The sequence below is a fragment of the Ammospiza caudacuta genome, chromosome 9, assembly GCF_027887145.1.
Source record: "Ammospiza caudacuta isolate bAmmCau1 chromosome 9, bAmmCau1.pri, whole genome shotgun sequence".
NCBI classification, from domain to species: domain Eukaryota; kingdom Metazoa; phylum Chordata; class Aves; order Passeriformes; family Passerellidae; genus Ammospiza; species Ammospiza caudacuta.
The window spans coordinates 19,450,122-19,469,265 of record NC_080601.1 but is presented as its reverse complement, the minus strand read 5'-3'; the positions used below and the strand labels follow the sequence as shown (position 1 = coordinate 19,469,265).

The 19,144-nt window shown below is 43.2% G+C and overlaps 1 protein-coding gene across 1 annotated transcript in view; it reads left to right on the top strand.

Moving 5' to 3' along the window:
- The window catches only part of TLL2 (tolloid like 2), an 83,638-nt gene that overhangs the window by 53,122 nt on the left and 11,372 nt on the right, over nucleotides 1-19,144 (top strand). The window contains exons 8-13 of the mRNA XM_058810281.1: nucleotides 3,393-3,517; nucleotides 7,295-7,410; nucleotides 9,317-9,419; nucleotides 12,057-12,173; nucleotides 15,600-15,745; nucleotides 16,682-16,877. Of these exons, the coding sequence (XP_058666264.1) occupies nucleotides 3,393-3,517; nucleotides 7,295-7,410; nucleotides 9,317-9,419; nucleotides 12,057-12,173; nucleotides 15,600-15,745; nucleotides 16,682-16,877 (803 nt within the window). The remainder of the gene's footprint in view (nucleotides 1-3,392; nucleotides 3,518-7,294; nucleotides 7,411-9,316; nucleotides 9,420-12,056; nucleotides 12,174-15,599; nucleotides 15,746-16,681; nucleotides 16,878-19,144) is intronic.

Below are 19,144 nucleotides of genomic sequence, written 5' to 3'. Positions count from 1 at the left end.
TGCATGCACCTGACTTTCCCACCTCACTGAGGTTTGCTGGCCAATTGCAACCCAAACTGACACAAGCACAGAGTCGATGGAGGTTTTAAGTTCCAGCAGGTTTCATTAAGATCAGTGGCTAGGAAAGGGAGAGAGTTCCTGCTTGGGCCTGCAAGGGAAGGGCTGCATTGAGTATGTTAATGCAGTAGCAGACACCAAAAGTCAACGTAAGATGGTGTAAGCACCTGACCAGTGGAGATGGGATGTGTGAGTGAGCAGGGGAAGGACACACAGCCATGTCTGTGACTTGCTCTCTTGTAGCAATTCTTACTTGGCACTTAGTATAACCTTGTTTTTAACTTTTAACAGTCAATATTGATGATAGTAAATCATATGGTGCTTGCCATGGTCAAATGCTGCTATAAATGCTGGGCCCTTTTTATTCTAAACTTTTTACCTGGGACAGAAAGCTATAGCCTTTCTGAGATTTGATGAGTCCTAGCAGTTTCCAGTGATACTTTTGAGGATTGGTGTAGAGTCACCCCTTTCCATTTCGTAGCAAAATATGCCTCTCATTTTTGTCTGTGGCTAATAGAAATAGGAGTATGGCACAAGAGGCTGTAATGACATCAGGACCAAGTTTTTACCATTGGAACTTTTGTTCTCATCTAGGTCAGAAATTTGCTTGTTGTGCAGAGTGTGGCTGCAGGCTTTTATTTCCTGGTGCGTTTCTTACAACACATAGCAGCAATCTAAACTGAATGTTGCTGTATCATGAAACAATTTCTTTTACAGCTGTCAAGACATAAAAAAGGCAACTTAACAAGAAGAAAGTCTAAACCTTTACAAAGCCCTAAGCAAGTAGCTGGTTACCTTAATTCAGTGAGTGGCTTGCTAGTAGACATGACAGCAGAATCTGGAGTTACAAAACATGACCTCTGCGAAGCTCCTGTTCAAATGAGGGTGTAGGTAGCACTGCCTCCATGCCCAGGAGGCACATCTTGTGTTGGCAATGCACTGTCCTAATCCTGCACAAGACATACATGGATCCTCCACAGGTTTTACTGCATGAAGAGTCATGCTGTCTCTCTTCTGCAGCTGGGTCCTTAACCTGCCTTGAATATCTCCTTCCTTGAGTGCTGCTTAGGCACCTCTATTTATTACCCTGTCTCCTGGGACATGAATGTTTAGCATCTGTTGAGGTCAGTTGATAATTTCATAGCATTGGCCTGGCACTTTGCATGTTCAGGGTGCTGTGCAGATGCTACTGACTTGTGTGAGTCTCCTGTCAGACTCTGTTGTTCTTAGCTGGTAGGAATGGTGGGGTGTTTGCTTGGCTTATGCTGCGTTGGGCAGCTAATGCGTGTTCTGCCTGTGCCTGGACAGCAAGAGAATGGGGCATCCAGGATTCATGGGTTCTTCTCCTACCTCTGGGAGGGGAGTTTAGATGTTTTATTCAAGCATGGTTCTGGTGTTATACTTCCTGAGCTGCTCTGTTTAATGATGTCTGTTTGTTGTTTATTAACTTTTGAGTTTAAGTATTTGCACTTTTAGAGACACTCACCAAATGTGCAACTTTACGTACCAAATGTTTCTAAGCAGATGAGGTTTAAGTGGACAGCATGAGACTTCTGGGACTTGTGTGGCTTGGGCCAGACAGATTCTCCTATTCTTGCTTCCTTTGATGGTAAAATGAGAGAAACTGTACTTACTGCTCTGTAGCTGAGAGTCATGTTCAGCAATTCACATGAAAGGAGGAAAAAGCGAAACCAAAAATCTTACTGCCTCAGCACAGAGTACAGCCTTCTAGAAGAAAATGTGTTTGGCAGGTAGCAAGGGTAATTTGAAGTTGTGTGGGTTGTTTGTGTTGTGTGAGCAGTGCCTGAGGTACATACTACGTGCAGAAAGCTGAGGGCTGTGAGTGCACAGTTGTGAGGGCTGGAATGGGAAAAAGAATCAAAACTTTGCATGTGCAAGTGGTGGTTTTTCTATTAAACTCTGTCATTCTTCCCTGGTTGAGCTTGGAGATCTGCAGAAAGCATTTCAGAGGCCACAGAAGTATGTCCCTGCCAAATGCTGGGTTCTTCTATGAACTCCTGAGGAGGCTTGAAAATTTACTGTGAGCAAATTGATCTGTTTCTATGCTTGTGGTGTTTCTGGAATTGGAGAATTTATTTTCAATACATAAACTTAAATAAATTCAGCCCAAGGCATGCAATTGGCATTTAGAAAAACAAACTGACTTTATAAATTGAAATTTGCGGGACTCACCTCAGATCTTGTAAGTATTGGTTTTGGTGCTGATCAGGAATTTTTCCGCTGCTGAAAAAATGCCCATGCAAACATCTCCCATGCAACAGCTGATTCCAGTTTTCAAAACAGATTAAATTCCTTTCCCTCTATTTCTTTCTTCAGTTTGAATATTTACAAAACAATTTCCCCCTTCCCTCCCCACCTCTGGCCTGGGCAGCACTAAAATTATTGCTTCTGCCCTGATTTCCCATTGGGCTCTCTGGACAGTTGTATCCTGTCCTTCAGAAAGAGCAGTCTGCCTCACTGAGCTGATGCTGAAGGTAAAGCTCAGTGCTAGCCTTGGCATTCCCGAGCCTGTTTGGCATTCAGGGGTGCAGTGAAAGGTTCCTGTGGACTGTACGGCCTGGCTGCAAGAGCTTGGATTTTGCCAACCTGGAGTTGAGGTTTCTGATTCCCTCCCTCCTTCCCTACAGTCCTAATGCTCCCTTGGGGTCTCTTTTTGTGTGCAAGCTCTTGCTTGGCTACATGGACTGCATTTTGATAGAAGTGAGGCCTGAGCTTAAATCCTTCACTGGACTGAGATCAGAAGTGCAGTGAAGAGCTCCTGAGTGTGAAGCACATGGAAGAAATAGTAGCAAGTGAAAAGAGGTAGAGACAAGTGGAGTTACTAGCTTGGAAACTCATACAGAACAAAGGTAGAGCACATGATCTTTTCCTCTTGTCTGTGGCAGCCACAGACACTGCCAGCCCAACCCCATCTACTACTGGGAAAACTCCCCTTCCTCTGCTTCTTTGGCTTAAACACCAGATCTGTGCTCCAGCTGAGCCAGATGTGCCATGAACTGTCTGCAGCAATATTTCATTGCTTTTTCTGATTTATGGCAAGGAATGTGCTACCTCAAACAGAGGCAGCAGCAATTTTGAGATATCCAAGAGGAATTTGGCTTGGCAGACTTGCTTGTACATTTGGAAGCTGTCTGCTATAGTGAGCAGGCTGTCTTGAGATAGTTAGCAGTTATTAGAAGCTGAACCACTACTGCTTGTTAGCGCGGGATATATGGTCAGGGGGATGGGTGTGGGAGGCCTGCCAGCTCTGCTTTCTGTTCACTGTGTCATTTTCCCTCCTTCGCTGCTCTGTGTGTATCTGCTCTTCCCTTCAGAGGGGTTTTCCTCGACACCATCCTTCCCCGTCGAGACGACAATGGGGTGCGGCCTACCATCGGTCAGCGTGTGCGCCTGAGCCAGGGGGACATCGCCCAGGCGAGGAAGCTGTACAAGTGCCCAGGTAAATATGGCCTGGCAGGTGGAGCCTGCTTCACCACAGACACATGGCTTATGTGCAGAGCATTGGAGTTCAAGAGCCCAGCCTTTGAGGAAAGAGACTCGGGAAACACAGGCTATCAAATGCTTTGGGCTGGAGCCATGGGGGAGAAGAGAACATGCCTAAGATGTGTCTCCTGTTGGTACTTTGCCAGGATTCTTGTTGGGTTTAGGGCTTCAGATTGCTCCAGTGTAGACTCTATTTGTAGAAAATTGAACTGATGTACAAGGCTATGGACAGAGTGGAGACTAGGAGTTAGCAAAATGGTGGAAAGATGTCTGGTAGACTGAGGCCCTGGAAAGTGGCAGATAGTTGGTGTGCAAATCCACTGTTTTTCTGTATCCAACTAGAGGTCAGAAAGTATGAGTCTGTAAGGGTCTAGAATGAATTCTGAGGGCTTCAGGGTCTATATGTTTGAAGATTACTGCTTTTATCTTATAATGGGTGGTATAACTTGTAGATCTGTTAGTTCTAATTAATTTTTTTTCTTTTTACCTCATAATTACATTTTTCTTTTTACACTCATCATTATCTCTAAATTGATTTTGGTTGAATAAAATGTTGTTCTTGCAAAATTATCTCATGGATTAGTCTAGGGGTTAATTTGTTTTGCACTATGTTTTTTTGTTGGAGTCAAACTTAATCCAACCAGGCTTTTCATTCCCATAGCTAGAAGAATCAATTACAGATTTAGATTTCTCAAGGCAAGCTGAAAAGCCACTTCGGCCTGAGGTACTAACTAAAAGCTACAAAGCAACTTTCTTTAAAATGAGGGCTCTTCTGTGAGTCTCAAGTTTTCCATTTGTGAAGTAGAACTTTTCCTACTTTTTTTTTTTTTTTCACAAAGCTTTACCAGAGGTTATTGCAGTTCAGAACATATTAGGCAGGAAACTAATTAGAGATTTAAGCCTACTAAACTTTTTTTTTTCAAATACCTGTTGTTCTGCTTTTTTTTTTTCCTTAAGATTTTTACACAAGTTGCATCTTAGGAGAAGAGGTGCAATATATTTAATGACTGTGACATCTTCTTCTGCTGTTTGAATCTGTAGCTTGGAAAGTTTTCTTCCTCTGCAAAATACAAAGCAAAGGGGTTCAAAACCAAAGGACTTCATCTGTGTGTTCAAGCAGGGTCTGAATGAGACTTGAGGATGAAGACACTTTGTTCAGCAGGCAAGCTGAGGATTTTAGGGTAAAATGCAGCAACATAATTCAGAAGTTGAGTGGCAGATGGCTTCCCTTTTACAAAGAGAGTCTCCATCTGAGAATACCTAATAATATCTCCCAAAAAAAGTGCTAGTATGGTGGAGGATGAGTTACAGGCATGCACTGGAATCAGTCAGAACAACTGCTGTGTCTGTTGTGAGAAACAGGGCTCTCCAGCTCATTAGACTGGAGCTCATGTGCCTGCTGCACTTAGGGCTTGCTTAGCTTGTCCATTCTAAAACCCTGCTGGTCTAAATTGCTCTTAATTCCTCAAAGCTTATACCTGCTGGGTTAAAGTTAGTGCCAAGCCAGGTGAAATGAAATGAAATTCACTGAAGGAATTTCTGGAAGGCAATCTCAGTCTGCTACAGAGTAGTTAATGCTAGATTTGCTATGGCTGCACAGTTGAGGATTTGATGACTACAGTGACTACAAAAGCTTCAAAACAGCTCATCCTGCTGTCTGATGATGTGCTAAAGGAGGCTTGTGTAGCTGTGCTAATTGTGCAGGAATGGTTAAACAGTAAATTGAGAATGGTCCTGCATTATATAATTTTCTCCAGTTCTCTGGGCATTTTCAAAAGGATACAGTGTACCAGTAGCCAGCTGATGAGCTGTAAGTGCCTGTCGCCCAACTGCTTCATTTACAAATGAGTTCTGAAGCATTCACCTTACTGCTTTGCTTTTCACCTCTGTTTCTTTCTACCTGCTCAGTTTCTCAGATCCCAGAATTGCTGAACAGTTCTTTCTTGGACTTCTTGTCTTCTTTGCTACTAAGTGGAGTACAGTCATATTGCTTTTTAGGGTGCTCTGCAAGAGGTTGTGCTCTCCCCACAAAGATGCATTGCTCACTGCTGTGCTTCCCCTGCTCTGCACTTTGCTCCATGCTGCAAGGCCAGCCTGGCACAGGGGCTGGGGCGGCAGAGAGTTAGATAGGTCTGCTTTCATATTTCAGCAATGTAGTCTTTGCAAGTAGACACAATAGTACCTGTTCATAATTATAGGGTCTTGCCAGTCATTGTGTAATTACACTCTGGGAGAATTAAGTCTGGCCTGTTGGGAACCTTCACTATGGCTCATCTGAGGGTAATAATCTCCTATCACTGTGCTCATGTTGTGCACGTTTCCTCTGATTTTGAGCTACCTTTATAATTTCATATTTGTTTAAATAGATTTTTGAGCAGAAAAAAAGAACATTTATTTATCCTGGTGAGTTGTGGATTGGAATCTCCTATTTATTAAAAAAAAAAATAAAAAGCTCCTTTCTGTGTCCCCACATTCCTTCATCTAGTCTGATCTGCTAAGCTGTGGACCAAACTTCCTTAGGGAAATTAAGAAATTGCAGATTAGGTAACTCCTTCTCCCCTGCTTGAACATATTACACTTTTTTCAATGGAACCTGTCTCTTTTCACCTCCAACTGCGCACCGCCCATCTAAATGTAATCATGGCTGCAAAATTACCCTGTGATAGCATCAAGCAGAGGAACAACCCCTGGCATTTCCATGAGAAAGGGAAGGCCTTGTGGATCTTTCAAAGCACTGCTGCTCAGTCAGGGATTTTTGGGGGCTGCCTTGCCATCTCTGAGGAAACAGAGTTCCAGGTCCAGTGGAGCTTTATAATATCGGTTGTGAAACTGGAAAAACAACTGGGAAGCAGGCAAGCCACGGGCCCTGCTCCTTGCAATTGGCATTTGGATGTGTCTGGTGGGCACTGTCAAGGGAATGGGAGCCTTGATATTTGTGGTCCTCCCACCCAGCCAGCCAGGTGCTCTGCAGGTGTGGATGGTCCTTGTTCCAGCTCAGCCATCCTGTCTCAGAGAGCAGAACTACAGTAGTCACAGCTTTTCCAGATGTTGGAAGCTGCAGTTCCCTAAAGGATCATATGCATGTGCATATTCTTTGCTTCCCAAAAGTCACTCTGGGATCTACATTTCATCAACTGCAGCAGGCCACAGAACAGGAAGTTGAAGAGCAGTGGACTGCTGTGCTCATATTTTGTCCTGTGCAGTGTGGTGGTCAGGAAGGTGCTGGGCAGCTGAAACATGAAGGTGATGGGACTTGTCCTGCTTTTGTGTCGGATGTTTTAAGCCCAAAAAAGAAAATTTACAATGGTAACTAAGGAGAACTTCATTGAGCAGCTTGTAATGAAGTGAAAACAGATTTGCTGGCAGCAGTATGGGGTTGTGAAGTGGGATGGGGTTAATACTTTGCATTTGATTAGTGAATGAGATATTCCTCAACTGAAACATGAAAGTGCTGGCATGTGGAAGGATGATGAAGGAAGAAGGGTTCTTCTTTAGTAGCTGTTTCATATGTCCTGGCACTGATCACCTTCTATCCCAGAAATTCTGACAAATTTCACACCACCCTTTGGCAAGGCTTCAGGTGGTCAGTGACCTCTGGCCAGTACCATGAAGGAGCCCTGTTGGAGTGCCAGCCACCAGCCTGCACACAGCAGCCATGAGCAGTCAGTTTGGTAGACCCTGATGTCTTTCAGAGTCACTCCTTTTTGATAGGATTTTTTCCCCTCTCCTGCAGCTTGTGGAGAGACCTTGCAAGATTCAACAGGTAATTTCTCAGCCCCTGGCTTTCCAAATGGCTACCCCTCCTATTCCCACTGTGTCTGGAGGATCTCGGTGACCCCAGGAGAGAAGGTAGGTGCCACAGCAGCGCAAGGTATACTCTGCACTTCCCTCTTGTGAGGTTTTGTCTGTGATGACAGTGTTAGAACCTGCCAGATCTCTGCCTGTCTGGCGTGCAGGAATGGAGCCTGAAAAGGCTCCTGAGCACCACTCAGGAGAGAGCTGGAGTCAGGAATATGTGATTTTGAGAAGTGGTGATGCTGGAGCAGAGCCCCTCACATATCTGGGCTGTGTGTTGATCTCTGATCCTCCCTCTCAGTTTGAGACTAAACCCTGCATGGACATTTCCTGCCACCTGTTAGATTTGGCAAGCACACATTCCAAAGCCAGTCAGATGAGTTAGATAAAATGTGCTGCAATCTGGAGTCCTGAAGAGAGCTGAGGAGCCATGAGTGACATCCGTGGCCTGCCCCTGTCATGCAGGCATAATGTCCCTGTCAGGGCACTCCCACTTCCCGCCTGGAAACGCCAAGCCCCGCTGCACATCAATCACCCACCCTATCCACCTTCCTCCCAGCTCCTTTTGTTTTATTGATCTTGCTGTAAAAATGAAATCTTTTCTTAATCCAGCAACACCAGCCCTTCAGGCCTGTCACGCCATGGCAGGCTGCAGGAATGAGCAGCCCCCTCCTTGGCAGAGTGACTTTGCTGAGGATCACCCTGCAGACACGCTTAAGGCTCACGCTCGGACCGAGACGCGTAGAGCTCGTTTGTTTTGCAGCAGCTGCCGGGCTCCAGGACCTGTTTCTGTCACCTGCAAGCCCAGTCCCATGCCATGCTGAGCTCCTGCCACCAGCTGCAGGGAGAGCATCGCTGGGGCAGGAGGGCCAAGAGCTGTCCAGGTTTGACAACCGTAGCACTGAGAGTTTCCTGGTGTCAATCTACTGTAAACTCTCCCTTTGCTTCTCAGCCTCTTCAGAGTTGTGTCAGGAAGGACCCAGTGTCTAATTAATGCTGAACCACTAGTGTTGAAAAAGGAAATAAAGAATTAATTTCAGATTAAATGCTTCAATTTACCTGTTCAATTCAGTGCAGTGGTTGGTGCAAATTATTGCACTGAGGTGTTAGCTCAGAACAGATACTGGGCTTATAGCATTCATCTGCATAGAAAGAGATTAATCTCCTTTTGCTGTCTAAAGTCAGAATAATGCAAAACTGTGAAAAAAAAGTGAGTGACATCATTACAACTGCACTCTGCACACCCAACCAGTGCTTTGGGGGAAAACATCCATTTTAACATAAAGACATTTCTGTGACTATGTTCAGATTCTGGATGTAAATTAATTACATGGGTCAAATCTTGCCAGAAAAAAAAGACAAGTACATGCTAATGGTGACCTCCCAGACCAAGACCAGTGATCCATCTTAGAGAGGAAGGAAATGAAAATAACATTTTAATGCCAAGTTCTGTTTGTTAAAGCCACTGAATGTGATTGCTTCGCAGTGATGATGTGAGTTTGATGGTCAGAATGTGGAACCTAATTAGCAAAATTTGATACTTCTTACACATATCATTTATATTCAGATATAGACCCCAAATATGTGTGGTTTGTGACAATGTCTTTCTCTATGATTTGATTTTCACATTACTCAAAACCAAAGGGTTTAATTTTAAAAATCTGAACTGGGCTTTTTTTAAAGTAACATTTTAGTAACTGAAAAGTATTGAATTTGAATTACAGAATTGATAGTAAGGGGCTCTCTGCTGTCGTATACTGTCATGATTTCTTTGAAACACCTTGAGAAGCCTTTCTTTGAGAAAAGGTGGTGTACAAATCCTGCAAACAGCCCAGTTGTCTTTGCCGTGCATACTCACTTAGGCAGCGCTGTAGTGAAAATGAAACATGAAGCAACCTGTAGAGTCTTCTCTTTAAAGTAACTCCCTCCCCAAAGGAAAATGTGCACTCTCTCCTTTCAGATCATGTTAAATTTCACATCGATGGACTTATTTAAAAGTCGCCTTTGCTGGTATGATTATGTGGAGGTGCGCGATGGCTACTGGAGGAAGGCTCCGTTACTGGGTGAGTAGCTATTTCATTTTAATTGCATTTTGTGTATTCTGCTTGATGCTTTGGAGAGTGGGTGGGGAAAACAAACAGAAACAAGCTTTCCTTTACTTGGAAGGATCCTAGGTCCTGCTTGTGCGCTGGCCATCCCACAGTGTCTCCATCCAGAGATGTCGGTGTGCTGTATTCACTCCCAGTGATCCATGCTCCAAGCCCTGTGGTCACAAAGGCTTTATTCCTTCCTTTTCCAGCTTGAGAAATGAGGCAGGGAGGGAAGTGAGCCAGGGCCCTGGCTGGGACTAAAAATGTAGTCTCTGGAGTTTTGTTATTGCTCTTTCCTAAGTCCAGGGAAGAACTGTGAGGCAGTGAGAATGAAGCAGCTGCACAGCTCCTGACCCACGCTCCTGCCATTATTTCTCATGAATCTGTGTTTACAAATACACAGTATTTGTACTTTGAGCCTCTGTAGTCTTAGCAGGGAACTTGCTAGACCATGCCATGCCAAGTTGTTTGCCCCTGCCTCTGATCCTGACCTCATCCTCTAAGCTCGGTGTCCCAAACATGAAAGGTGGCACTATGACAGCCCTTTCTGCCTAAAGGGAAAGAAGCAATCAGTTTGGGCATCATCCCCCGCTCTGTTAGAGGTGCTGCAGCACACGACTGGGCTAGTGAGCATTGGGTCAGAGGGTTTAGGGAGTTTTGGATGCTCTCCTTGGCCCCACTGGACATCCTAGTTCTTGTACCAGGTGAGGTGCTGAGGCTGAAGCCGTGCTGCTTCCCAGGTTTCAGTGGGCCTCCCTTTCAGGGCAGTTGGCAGCTGGTTTTACTCTTTACTGCCTATTTTGGGGTTGGCAGCACATATTGCTGTTCTCTGCTGCATATGTGTCAGGTAACATTGCTCCAGCAGCTGCAACTTAGCTCCTCATTTGTTGTTTTTTTTCTGCTGAGTAATTTAAAGGTACTTCAGAAGCCGAGCACCTCCCTGTCCCCCTAGTGCAGGTGGACTTGGGAGTGTTTCCATCTGGAAGGAGATGCTGCGTGAGTGGCCGTGGTTCCCGCATGGGGCTGAGCCCATGAAATTAGGTCAGAGAGGCAGACAGACGGCAATTCAGCAGGGGGTGAGGAGGGGGATTACTGTGAATTGTGAAAGCACAGGCTTCTTGTGGAGAGAAAAAATACATGTGTGCTGCATATTTTCCCAGGGAAGTGTGTGAAAACTCAGCCTTTAAATGGTGTATAACTTTTTATGAATGGGCCCTTTATCACACTCTGAGGAGCTTGCTCATTCTCGTTCCTCATCTGTGTTTCCTCTTCTTGACACCCTTGTTAAACTCGAAGCCTAAATCCAGGAGGAAGTTGCTCAGTGACCCTAGAGGAAGAAGCTTTGCAGTGCTGATGCTGTTTTTAGCATCCCCTTTGGGAGTGGAGCTGAGAGATGCTGTTGATATGCTTCAGGGCTGTCACACTGCTCCAACAGCACTGGGTGGGTTTGGGGCACAATTGTAGCTGAGTGAAGCTGGGTCCAAGATAATATTTGGATGGGTGACTCTGCAAGGAAAAAAAACTGGTGGCAAAACTGCCATTCCCAGCCAGTTAATGGGAAATATGATGCTGTCTTGAAGGTGAGGCACTAACCAGGTTTATACCCACAGGAAGTTGCTCAAAGATGCCTTTGCCTGGTGTTGGGAGGCCAGGATCCCTATCACTGCTGTCCTGACTGAATTCAACCTGAAGAGTTGTTCTTTGCCTCTGTCAGATTCCAACTGGGATTCAGTTGGACAGGGTGCCAAGACCATGTTAAATTCAGTGTATAGCCCTGCTGGTGTGAGCTGAAGTGAAAAACCATGTTTGCTCTGTGCAAGCCCCTGACCCAAGTGCACGTCCCTGCCTATCAGTGCACACTTGGTGCTTGCTCTGTTTCTGTGAGGAGCTTCTGGCTTCAAAGTAGGAGCACCAAATTTGGGTTGTTGAGGTTGTCCAGGCTGCAGATGCCATCTACAGTTGTTCTGTTTCAGGATTCATTCCTACTGGCAAAATTTGGGAGTTTACCAGAGCTGGTACATGCCAGAAAGCTCAAAGCTAAGGCAGTCATGGAGCAAAATGGCTCCTGGTGTCTTTCTCTTGAAAGAAATTAAATGACTGCTGAAGCTTAACTGGGATTTGTTGAACAGAGAATGAAATAAGTGATTATTCTCATCAGCATGGCCATGTCCTGCCCTTGGTTTGACTTGGAGTACTTGCTCCTGGGTGCAAAGTGCTGAAGGAGTTTTCAAGACTTAGCAGGTGGAAAGGACATTCCCTAATGCCACATCTCTAGAAGGACAGGGGGATGCTTCCCCACCATGGTAGTGCTCAATTACGTGATCAAGACAATTTGAATTTACCAGGGCAATAGAGACTTCATCCGTAACTGGATTCTGCTTCCAGCTGAAGAGAACTTTATTTCACTTAATAATGAAAAAGAATATGAATTAATGAAGGGGGGGACACACAAACTTTTTCAATAGCACAGCTGATGGGAGTGAAAGGTATTTACACAAGCACACTCCTTTACCAAAGACTCTTTGCTTGCCAGGGTCACAGGTGCCCATTATGCTGTGCTGTCCCTCAGGAGATTGTAGAGATCTTTATTGTTGCTTTCTTGCCTTCTAGGTAGATTTTGTGGTGACAAGATTCCTGAACCAGTAATCTCCACGGACAGCAGGCTGTGGATCGAGTTCCGAAGCAGCAGTAACATCCTGGGCAAAGGCTTCTTTGTGCTCTATGAAGGTGCAACCCTTAGCCACAAGTCTGCATCATAGGGAGCAGATGAAACAGGATGCAGGGCTTTATGGGATCAGCAGAAGTTCTGCTGCACTGTGTGGTTAGATACAGCTATGCCCTCGTTTTTATGGGAATTGCCAGATTTTGTGGCTTGTTTCAGTAGACAAGGCATGAATTTTCCAACTGTATTATCACATTTTGAGGTGCACAACAAGATAGGAACACAAAGCAATAGCTTCCATACTTAGGCTAGGTTGTCTTTGGTCTAACCAGCCCCTGCAAGCAACAGAGTATGGAGCAAGAGTTTATTTCAGTATTTTAACAGGCAAAGTTCTGTTTGGGATCATACATTTTATATCACTTAATATAGATTGTCTTGGGGTGGTTTTGTTTGTTTGGTTGTGATTTTTTTTCTCAAATTCAAAGGTTAGTCTTTTGTTTCTCCTTTGTATGTTTTACTTCCGGAAAATTGGAAATTAGCATTTCAGATCTTCTACAGGTCAGGTATTTTAGAAATTTGCATAGCACTGAGATGATGAAACCACTTCAGTGGAGGAACAATACTACCACAGTCATTAAAAATCAGTAACTTCCCTTTTCCATATATGCTTGGGTTTTTTTGCAGTAATGATTCTAAAATGTTTTAAAAGCTCTCATTGTTTTTGGGGCAGCAGGCATTTTTTTTTAGAAATACCAGTGTTGTTAACAGTGTTGAGGTTGACTGTATTGATACCAACATTGCATCATCTTCTTTCTTCAGCCACAGGAACAAGCATAGTGCTGGAAGCCCAGTGCCCAAGTGTCCCATAAACTCATGAATAATGATGCTAACAGAGGGAAGTGAAACAAATACGGGACAGTTGGGGAAGTGCAAATAAAGCATATGAGGATTTCACAGCAGTTTGGGGCTAACAAATCTGTTTCACAGGAGAAATATCTGGTTTCTGCAGGAATTGTTGCCCCAGAGACAGAAGTAGCTTGCCTGATGTTGGGTTTTTTTAAACATCTCTCCTGAAAAGCAGCTGTTGCCTGGAGCATGTGGTTTGTAACACCCCTTTTATGGTAGTTTGTTGGAATTGGAAGTGATCAAATTAATGTGTATGGCATCATCCTTCATATTGCTAAATGATAATGGAAGAAAAAAAATTTACATTGGCTGCATTCCAAAGTCACTTTGCAAAGTGACTTTGTTTTCCCTTGACAATTTCCCATATTTCCTGTTGATTAATAAGTGTTCCCTAAAGATTCAGTAAATATGAGCTTACTTCACTTGATTTTTGAATAGAGCAACTGAAGGTAGAATGTGCATCTAGTGGTCAAACAAACTCCAAGTTCATGTTTTCCTGCCTCTTCAGGAATGGCTTTTTACATAACCCTTTCCTGCAAGAAATTTCCCATTGTAAGGCTGCCAAATCCGTGGCTTTGCCTGAGGGCAAGCACAGAGTATGACTGGGGTAAACCAGCTTGTACAGCAGACACAGTGATGGCTCATTGCACAGGTTCATTCTTATCTCTGGATGATGAAGGGAATGCTTACGCACTGGATATCTCAGCCTCCTCTTGTCAGAACAGCAGGTAGAGAGATTATCTACACGTCTCTCCATAATTTATTTGCTGAAATAGGAGATTTTCCAAAAGTCTTCTTTAATCCCTATTTCCCTCTTAGGCAAGTTCTGATAATGTCTGGTTTCTTTTGCCCTTTGCAAAGTGGCTTGCTCAGGTGTTTTGTGACTTCTGTGCTTAGGCAATAAAGATAGCTTTTATTTCCAGGAGGGATAGCATATAATTGTTTAATTTTCTATCAATTTTTGTCAAAAATCTTTCTCTGATGCCGTAAGTTCTTCTTTTTCTTTTGACCTCCTCCCTCAAATTTAGCACTACTTCTCTGTCTTCTGCTTTAGTGACAGTGTATATGAATGCTCATGCATCTGAACTTTTCTGGAAACTGTGGGTGAAAACGGATTTTTGGGCTTGGATTCCTCCAAGTCTTGGCCCTAAAGTTTTCAGAGGATGGGAGGAAAGAGGCAGAAGCATGCAGCCACATGACGGTAGAATTACTTGATCCTAAATGACAGTTTATGTAGTGAAAGTGTCCTCTTAGTTCAGTCATTCTGTTCCCTTGCTTTCATGAGATTTAAGAAGGGAAGATGTTGGTGGATTTGCCCTGCAGCACTGCTGACAGCCCTGAATGTGCCATCATTACCATCTTCTCCATAGATGTTCTTTCTTTCCATTTTGCAGTAAGGCTTTTCCAAGTATAGTTGACACTCAGCTGTATGTCAGTGTGAACTTCACCAGTGGATAGAGAAAATATTATTTGTTGGCTGTCAATTTCATGGCTCTTAGAAAAAAAAGTCCTCTGCTCTTGACAGCCTCTTTCTGTTGGGTGGGGGAGAGTTTTTTAAAGGGTCCTTCAGAGGTTTTCTCAAGCACCACTGGTAGCAATGAATAGATGAGCTCAAATTGCACTCTCAATTGTGCTCTGCAGCTGGACTTTTGGGTGCAACTTTTTGGTGGTGCTTCAGTACTGATTCTGTAAGACGGAGGTTAGCTGCACTAATGAAACAGTGCTTTTAACTGGGTTACATTAGCAGCTTACAGTGCAAGACCAAGACAGTGTTACCCAATGCAGGACACTGCGTGGAGACCCATATCTGAGTTGCAATGCAGTGCCTTGTGGGGAGAAGCCAGGGGTGAGGATGGTTGACATCTGGCAGGTGTGATTGCAGTAGCATCTCTCTTGTACTTTCTGCTGGTGCTTTTTGTTTCCTTGACTTTAGGCACAGCCAAAACATTCATGTGTTTTGTAGATGTGTGTTGTGCATCATGGGTAACACAGGTTTTAGCCTGTGATCTTGATCTTGCTTTCATTTCTTACATAGTCTTGCAGACAATTTTGCTGAGCTGCTATTGTCTTCAAGATATTCACTAGTTTTGTATTAAACTAGATTTCCATAAAATTTTGTTATTTAAACTTACTCTTATATTCGGCAGTAAAACTTTATTTTTCATGCACAGCAGTCAGCCTGATGGTCTGGTGGTGAACAGCTCAAGTTGTGCTTGTTAATATTGCCATCGTGTGGCTGGATTAGATTTGCAATTTCTCCCCTCTCCCACACCCTCACCCCCAGTTTTTCTTGGTTCTTAGTGCTGGTAGCAGGTTTTAAGGAGATTTGAAGGTGAGCAGGAGTATGAATAACACAAATGTATAAAAATTCTCTGTCCCAGTGAGCTCGCCTTCTGAGGACATTAGGACAGCAAAGTAGGAGACACTGTTATAAGACAAAATATTGAAAACATCTATGACTTGTGTGATGCCTTTGTATAGCAAGCAGTACTTAAACAGATTTGATGAGAAAGGTGTGTATGGAGTGGGCTTTACCTGGAGACAAACTTGCAATCTCATGGGTTCGCTGTTTGTTTTTTATGAAGCTATTTGCGGTGGAGAAATACACAAAGATGCTGGCCAGATCCAATCTCCCAATTACCCAGATGACTACAGACCTTCCAAAGAGTGTATCTGGAAGATCACAGTTTCTGAGGGTTTTCACATAGGAATCACATTCCAAGCCTTTGAGGTGAGAAATATCATTGCATATTATATTGCAGATATTATTTTGCCTCTACAAACCCTTTAAAATTAAGAAGAAAGTAATAATAACAATAATAGTAATAATTAAAAAATTGTTTGACTATTTCAGAGTACTATTTACCTGACCAGACATTTGCTCAGAGATTTTGAGTTTTGAAGTTTAAAATATGCTGAGTTTTCAAAAACTGTTACTCTAGACAGAAGGAATTAGAAGGAACTCAAAAGTGTTGATGATGTTAGATAGGGACTCATGAGTCCTTAAATTTTCTCTCTGGTCAAATGGAAGTCAATGGTCACAGTCAAAAAAACCTCTAGTTGGTGTCACTGGGAATTGTCAGATTGCAGGATGTGACTCCCCAAAGGAACATTGTGTACCCAGATGGCAGACAGACTTTGAAGATGTCACACAGAGTTTTCTTTTGCTGGTTATAGGATGTCTTACACTCTTAGCTACATGCCAGTGATCAGTCTCTGATTGCTGATGTTAAGTCACAGACAGGAGTGAGCAGGACCTTGGTTGGTGCCTAAATGTCATCCATCCCACAGGCTGCTGTGGCTTGTGTACACTCACCATGCTTGTCCTGTAAAGGGCTGACACTACAGCCTCACCATGGCTATTCCTTGAGCCTCTTGGTTTGCAGTTGTTCTGCTCTGTTTCTTACAGCTTCTCTTGCAGAAGCAGTTTGTAGATGGTCAGGGACTGGGTTTCACTGCAGGGTAGCCATGAAGCAGTGGCAGAACTGAGATGTGCCTATGCTTGAATGCAATTTGAGCTGCAGAAGAGCTCAGTGGCAGCCACAGCAAGTACTTGACTGTAGCCAGTTGTTTGGGGAACTGGTCTGTGGGCAAAGTCTAACTGTGTCAGTAGCCTGGCTGAGGAAATCTCACTGTGAGGTACAGACAGACACTTTTCCCACTGCAGGTTGAGTGGCATGATGCCTGCTCCTACGACTACCTGGAGATCCGAGACGGCCTCACTGAGCAGAGCCCCCTCCTTGGCCACTTCTGTGGCTACGAGAAGCCAGAAGACATCAAATCCAGCTCAAACAAAGTATGGATGAAGTTTGCATCTGATGCAACCATCAATAAAGCAGGCTTTGCAGCAAATTTCTTTAAAGGTATGTGATCTAATGCCTCTCACAATCAAAGCTGGGGATAATTAATCCCTTAAGCTACTGCCATCCACAAATCAATTCATTCTATCTATCAGTTCATACGTTATCATTCCATCCACTTGTACTTAGTATTTTTTTGAACAATTTGTTTGCAAATATTGAATTTATGTACAAATTGCTTTGGGACTGTAGAGGGGGTTGATGCTTAGGCAGAAACACCTCCTCCCTGATTAGGTCAGAAATAAACTCTGCTGGGCTGGTGTCAGCATAAATGTTGCACAGCTGGATGGAATGTCACCTCCATTTAGCCATAGCAGAGGACACTGACATTTTCAAACAAGTACTAATACTGCACAAGACGTGTTAAAAACAGTCTCTGATTAAGTTCTATTCCAAAAGAAGCCTCTGGAGAGAAGATGAATCTAAGTGCAAGTAGAGTCCTAGTAAAAGAATACTGAGACCTTTAGGAGATTAGGAGATGAATGTATTTCCAAACTGAGATTCTCTTCAGGAAGATGTAAGACTAAGACTTTAATTTTTTTTTAAGAGCTAGACCCTAGAAATGGTCCTTTACCAGGATGCTTAATAGAGGCAAGAACCAAATATCTAACTGCTTGAGAAAATACCTGTGGAGCTGCTGGGGATCAGAGGGTCATGTTTGTCTTAGGTTCAGTAGCACTTGTACAGAAATAATAGTTGCAATGCCAATATTTGGATTGCATAAGTCCTTTATTTATTTCTACCTTAACTTTTATCTTGTATTAAGAGTATCGTGGTCCATTTAGGAGACATACTCCATTTCACAGAGTATATTCAGGAGAATATACTCTGTGAAACTCTGTAAAACTTTATTTCATGAACTTAAGACTTTAAACAAACAAACATGTCAGGGCTCAATCCCCTTGGCTCAGACTAGTCTGTCCTATGAATTCACTTATTCACCATTCAAGGCATAAAATGTCATCATTTGTAACCCATAATTCTTAAACCATGCACTTAAGTGGAAAAAAAAAAAAAGGTAAATAAAGTTTAATTCACAGATTATATTCACCCATAAATTTGAGAGGTCTTAATGGACTGTGACAAAGGGTGATTGCAAGATCACTGGCAAATACTGTCACACTTGATCTCAGTCCCTGGACAGGTCTCACAGTACCTAGATTTCCTTGTTTAAGTTTCTCAGGTTGCATAAAGGCTCAGAGAATATTTCTTTCTAAAGATATTTTGGCCCTTTCCAGAGTGAACAGTGCAGGCTGAGTGTGGCAGAGATGTCTTTCAAGAGTAGCACTACATGGAGACACAGCACATCTTTCTCTAAAATCTGAGTTTCACCTACAATTTTGTAGGGGAAGAAAGTTAAACACCTGAACCTGAAGTGCTTTCTCTGCGATGCAGATAGGCAGAAATAAATTAGTTTCTTTTTTTTTTTTAATGTAAAAATGTGTGAACTTGTACATTTATGCAATTGGAGACACAGGTATTTTCTGTGGAGTTTTTGCTGGCAGACTAGATTTTTCAGTGTCTGCTTGAATTGTTCATATTTGAATTAGAAACCATATAGCTTGTGGTTACAGCATTTTTGATTAGAGCATTTTTAAGTCCATGCCAGTAAATTCAGCTGAGGAGCAAAGTGGTTTTGCCTGAACCAACCATCACAGTAGTCATAGCTGCACAATTTCTAGCCAGCTTGTATCGTGGGCAGAGCTGATGTCTGTGTGCAAAAGCTGTGTAGACACATGTACAGGCTACATGTGGAGCTTCAAGCTGGAATCTGAAGTCTGCAGTCTCTACCTCCATATCCAGGGGGATTGAGAGACACTCTGTGAGCAAAGAGACCAAATTAGATGGCTCTGCAGGCACTCTTCAGACTGCTTCTCACAGCTGATTGAGCAATGGGTAAGCTTTGCCTTAATGAATAAGGAAAGGAATAGAGCTTCAATTAAATGTCTTACAACACTGAAAGAAAATAACTTAGCCTAAAAAATCAGAGTTAAGGATGGAATTGAATGCTATGCTTTGTGAGACCATGCAATGGTAATGTCTAAGTTTTCAGAGAAAATAAAGCTGCAATCAGAGGGTAAGCCATTGGTCACACCCAAGATGCATTGCCAGGAAGATATGGACAGCAATTAGCTCATGCCCACCCAGTCAGGTAATCCTGGATACCTTCAGGGTTATTCTTGTTAGTTGTCGTCATTTTGGCAACAAATTGTTTGTATCATTGAAGCCTATTTTTATATGGTTGAAGTGTTAGTTCATCTACCTGGAGC